Source organism: Lathyrus oleraceus, chromosome 2 (assembly GCF_024323335.1).
Source record: "Lathyrus oleraceus cultivar Zhongwan6 chromosome 2, CAAS_Psat_ZW6_1.0, whole genome shotgun sequence".
NCBI lineage: Eukaryota > Viridiplantae > Streptophyta > Magnoliopsida > Fabales > Fabaceae > Lathyrus > Lathyrus oleraceus.
Window position 1 is genome coordinate 486,809,046 of NC_066580.1, and position 6,000 is coordinate 486,815,045.

General features: G+C 41.6%; 1 protein-coding gene across 1 annotated transcript; it reads right to left on the minus strand.

The window, feature by feature from the left end:
* Positions 1 to 813: 813 nt before the first annotated feature.
* LOC127120801 (uncharacterized) lies at positions 814 to 3,747 on the minus strand (the record flags this gene model as incomplete). The annotated part of the gene is made up of 1 exon (XM_051051350.1): positions 814 to 3,747. A coding segment is annotated over exon 1 (2,934 nt), but the record flags the coding sequence as incomplete, so codon positions are not given.
* Between the last annotated feature and the right edge of the window lie 2,253 nt (positions 3,748 to 6,000).

Consider the following 6,000-nt stretch of genomic DNA (forward strand, 5'->3'; position numbering starts at 1 on the left):
AGTCTTCATGCCCCAAGTGAAGGGAATAAACTTCTTGAAATATTTCTTGCATGATCTCTTGAGGAAAACTAGGAAGCATAGCTGGGGATATCCAGAATCACAACCTCTGCTGGAGAAATATTACTGCCAAGACACCTGTGGAGATTTTTTCATCATATACATATAAGGATAGTAATATGAACATGTCTAGTTGGAATCACATGATTTCAGAATTACTGGGACCACATGTCTCAATCCTTTTATTGATGTCCACAAATCAAAATAAATAATCTTTATATTTTTCAAAAACTGTTTTTAATTCAAAACTTTTGTTTCAAAACATATCTGTCAAAGTAAAAGAACTTTCGTAAATTGAAATGAAAATTAAGAGTGCCAAGAAATATAGAAAGGCTCAAATTGATTTGATAGGATGGCAATCAGCCAACAGTGTGATTCCATAGATCTTTACAAATTGGAAAATGGTAATTTCGTGGAAAAAGGGTACGTTGAACTACAATGACATCATTCTCTCTTCCACTTTTGACCTGTATTGCAGCCTTGAGAAAGTTGGAGAACTGTTGAAAATATTCTGATACTTCAATGATCTTATCTCTGTTATGCAGTTACTTGCCTGAAATCCCTAACTTTTGCCTAGATTTCCCTTTCGGGTTTTCAATCTACCGGGATAATATTCTCTTTGTTTTTTTATATCTCTAATTTCTGCTTGGACCTCCCTTTCAGGTTTTCAGTCCACCGAGACGCTCATTTTTGCCTAAGCCGCCCTTTCGGGTTTTCAACTTAGCGAGCTGTTCTTTTCATTTTTTAGGCGAAGTATTTCTTGACTGCATCTGTATTCACGGGACGTGGAAGCTCTTCACCATCCATGTTTGTAAGAATTAAAGCACCGCCTGAGAAGGCTTTCTTGACAACATAGGGTCCTTCATAGTTAGGAGTCCACTTGCCCCTAGAATCATTATGAAATAGTATCATCTTCTTGAGCACAAGGTCACCCTCTTTGAATTCTCTCGGCTTAACCTTCCTATCAAATGCCTGCTTCATTCTCTTTTGATATAACTGTCCATGGCACAAGGCAGTCATTCTTTTTTCTTCAATCAAATTCAACTGATCGTATCTGCTTTGACACCATTCAGCCTCTGACAACTGAGTTTCCATTAGTATCCTCATTGATGGAATTTCAACCTCTATTGGTAACACAGCTTCCATACCGTATACAAGTGAAAATGGGGTTGCCCCAGTTGAAGTACGGACTGATGTTCTATATCCGTGTAGTGCAAAAGGCAGCATTTCATGCCAATCTTTGTAGGTAACAACCATCTTTTGAATGATCTTCTTGATATTCTTATTTGCAGCTTCAACTGCCCCATTCATCTTGGGACGGTAAGGAGAAGAGTTGTGATGCTCGATCCTGAAACTTTCACATAATTCATCCATCATTTTGTTGTTCAGATTGGAGCCATTGTCAGTGATGATCTTGTTTGGAATGCCATATCGGCAAATGAGATTATTTTTGATGAATCTGACCACCACTTGCTTTGTCACCTTTGCATACGAAGCTGCTTCCACCCATTTGGTGAAGTAATCAATTGCCACGAGAATGAAACGGTGTCCATTGGAAGCTTTGGGTTCAATCATACCGATCATGTCAATGCCCCACATTGAGAATGGCCAAGGAGCAGAAATCACATTCAAAAAGGTTGGTGGTACATGAACCTTATCAGCGTAGATCTGACATTTGTGACACTTCTTTACAAATTTGTAGCAATCTGATTCCATGGTCAACCAGTAGTAACCAGCTCTCAACATCTTTCTTGACATAGAGTGGCCGTTTGCATGAGTACCAAAGGACCCTTCGTGAACTTCTTTCATCAACATTTCTGCTTCCTTTTTGTCAACACATCTGAGTAAGACCATGTCATAATTCCTCTTATAGAGCACATTCTGATTAAGGAAGAAACTGCCTGACAATCTTCTCAAAGTCTTTTTATCTTTTTCTGTTGCTCCAAGAGGATACTCCTGAGTCTGAAGGAAATGCTTGATATCGTGGTACCATGGTTTATCATCAAAACTGGCCTCAGCTGTAAACACATGTGCTGGTCTATCAAGTCGCTTGATCACAATTCTGGGTACTTCGTTTGGAAAACCCACTTGATACATTGAAGACAACGTAGCTAGAGCATCCGCCATATGATTCTCATCCCGAGGAATGTGATGCAATTCAACCTTGGTGAAGAAAGTCAACAATCTTCTTGCATAGTCTTTGTATGGGATCAAGCCAGGGTGGCGTGTTTCCCATTCTCCTTTGATCTGATTGATAACTAACGCTGAGTCACCATAAACAGTAAGATTTTTGATGCGGAGGTCAATGGCTTCTTCAAGACCCATGATACAGGCTTCATATTCAGCAATGTTGTTTGTACATTCAAAGCAAATTCTTGCCGTGAAAGGAATATGAGAACCTTCTGGAGTGATAATGACTGCACCTACTCCATGTCCATAAACGTTGGAAGCTCCATCAAATACTAAACCCCATTGAGAATCTGGTTCAGGTCCTTCTTCAGGAAGTGGCTCTTTACAATCTCTGGATTTTAGGAACATGACATCTTCATCAGGAAACTCATCCTCATTATCATCGTGATCTTCAACGGGTTGGTGAGCAAGGTACTCAGCCAACACACTGCTCTTGATAGCTTTCTGGGTATGATACTCAATGTCGTATTCTGATAACAGCATCTGCCATCTTGCAATCTTACCAGTGAGTGCAGGCTTCTCAAAAATGTACTTGATTGGATCCATTTTGGATATTAACCAAGTGGTGTGACTTAACATATACTGCCTCAATCTCTTAGCAGCCCAAGCCAATGCACAACATGTCTTCTCGAGTAAGGAGTATCGTGATTCACAGTCAGTAAATTTCTTGCTTAAGTAGTAAATGGCATGCTCTTTCTTTCCAGTTTCGTCTTGTTGACCCAGAATACAACCCATAGAATTCTCAAGCACTGTCAAATACATAACCAACGGTCTTCCAGCAACAGGTGGTAACAAGATAGGAGGCTCCATGAGGTACTCTTTGATATTGTCAAATGCTTTCTGACAATCCTCTGTCCAAACACAATTCTGACTCTTTCTCAGCAATTTGAAGATAGGTTCACAAGTGGCAGTCATGTGAGAAATAAACCGGGATATGTAATTCAATCGTCCTAGAAAACCTCTCACTTGCCTTTCTGTTTTTGGTGCGGGCATCTCTTGGATAGCTTTTACTTTATCTGGATCAACTTCAATGCCTTTTTGGCCGACAATGAAGCCCAAGAGTTTACCTGACCTGACGCCAAATGTGCATTTGTTCGGATTGAGGCGAAGACGGAACTTCCTCAATCGTTGAAACAGCTTCAATAGATCTACTAAGTGACCTTCTTCTGAACGAGACTTCGCGATCATGTCATCCACATAAACCTCAATCTCTTTGTGCATCATGTCGTGAAAGAGCGTTGTCATGGCTCGCTGGTAAGTAGCACATGCGTTCTTCAACCCAAACGGCATTACTTGATAACAGAATGTTCCCCATGGTGTTATGCAGGTAGTTTTTTCCATGTCTTCGGGAGCCATTTTGATCTGGTTATACCCGGAGAATCCGTCCATGAAGGAGAATATGTCAAACTTTGCTGTATTGTCTACCAACATGTCAATGTGAGGCAGGGGGAAATCATCCTTTGGGCTTGCTCTATTTAAGTCACGATAGTCGACACACATTCGTACCTTCCCGTCCTTCTTAGGAACTGACACAATATTTGCTATCCACTCTGGATACACTGAAGTGGCAAGAAAACCAGCATCTATTTGCTTCAGAACTTCTTCTTTAATCTTGACGGCCATATCTGGATGTGTTCTTCTTAATTTCTGTTTGACCGGTGGACATTCTGGCTTCAAAGGTAGCTTGTGCTCTACGATGTCAGTGTCAAGACCAGGCATATCTTGATAAGACCAAGCAAACACATCTACATACTCTTTCAACAGGCTGATCAATTGCTCCTTGACCTGTGGGGATAACAATGCTCCAATTTTGACTTCTTTCACATTTTCTTCCGAACCCAAGTTGACTGTTTCCAAAGGCTCCTTGTATGGTTGAATAGTGTCTTCTTCATTTTCAAGCTGGCGGGCGACCTCTTCTGGAATCTCATCCCACTCTTCCTCTTCAGCTTCGAATACAGAATGTTCAAAGTTGGGAGAGGGCATGATGTCATTGTGTTCAACGGGTTTAAGTAACCTGTACAAACAATTGTTTTTAGAGGACTGACCATGCCATGCAAAAATGTGTTCTTTTTAAGGTTTTTTTTGTGTTACCATTTTCCGAAAAAGCTGAAAAGATAAAAGGACACAAGTGTATAGGAACACAAAAGATCTTTTTCATGGATAGTACGTTTTTGACAAAAGTGCCCATTTTACAAAATTAATGCTTCGCGCTTTGGGCTAAAGCGGAAGGTTTTTGAAAACTGAAAAGCTTAATTACTTTGATATGTGGACACAATGTGGGATGTCAACTGCGGTCCAGTTCTTCATAACTACTCCAGTCGCCATTCTGTCTTTCCCTCGAAGAGCTTTTATCTCTTTTTGTAATTCCGCAAACTGATCCTGGAATTCATCCATTCTATCATTGAGACCAGGATCCTCACTTGGGGTAGGGCCGTGATAGACAGGTTCTCCTAGGTGAGGAGTATAGTGAACAACGGGAGGCACATTAGTGAAGACAGGAGCATTTGGTGGAACGAACTCTTGTTGATATCTATCTTGATTAAGATCCCTGGGTATTTCCCAAGGACGGGATGCTGTGATGGTAACAGAAGTGACTGGGACAACGTTGATTTCTGAAGCGATGACTGTAGTGACGGGTGCTGCTGTTGTCTGATTCTGAATTTGAGGTTGATTCTGTGCCGAAGTCTGTCCTGAATTATGAACTTGAGCCCTAGCCTGGGCTTCCTCTGCTTGTAGACGGGCGGTTAACATTTGGTTGCGCATCTCTGCTGCCTGTGCTTGCGCCTGGATCTGTGCATCTTGTGCTTCGGCAACCTGAGCTTGTGCTGTTTGAAGTTGAGCAGCTTGGGCTGCTTGGTTTGCTATCAATGTCTCGACCATAGCAGAAAGGCGGTCAACCTGAGCTTTCAATTCTCGGTTCTCGTTATCTGTTATCTCCATTCTTCTTTTGTAGTTGGCTCTTGTGTTGTAATTATGCGTCAGCTTGAAATGGATCTTGGCGGGAAGCAAATGTTAGAAGACTGGACCAAGACAGACAACCTGTATGCACGTGATGCATGGATATGCAAAATGAATGATTTTCCAAGGAACTCTAAGTGAAGGAAAAGATAGAATTGCAAACATTTTTGATAACAAAACAAAGTTATCAACCCAAAATACAACCAAGAAAACCATTTAAGGACATGTGTCATCAGGACGAGCATAAACAAGTAGGAGTTGTCCTTCAAGTCTCTCAATTCTTTCTTCATAGGCCTTCTGCATAAAAGCTTTCTCCTTCACCAAACTGTCTACAAGACCTTTCCATGCACCTGAGGACTGTGGAATCTGGGAGTAATCTGTTGTGCCTGAGGAAAATAAATCCTCTTGCACCCTTGGACGTTTACCTGCACGATCTTCTCCACTCTGCTCCTTTAACTGTCTCTGAAGTTCTTCATTTTCCATTTCGAGCACCTGGGCCTTATCCTTCCAAGCATCTCTCTCTTTCTCGACCCTCTCCAAGGTGGCTTGGAGTTCTTCTTTGTCGTCTAGCGGAAGGTAGGGGGTCTTCAACTGAGCGGGTTTGATAGGATCATGATGTGGGTATGGCATTTTCAACTGTATAGCTCTGGCTCTGATCCACTAGAGGTACGGCTCATAGGAGGTACAATCTTTCTTACCCAATTCAAGTCTCCCTTTGCGACAAACACGATGCCAAGCTCTTACTACTCTCTCTTTCATGGTAGGGTCCTCCTCGTTATCCCTCAAGAAAATACC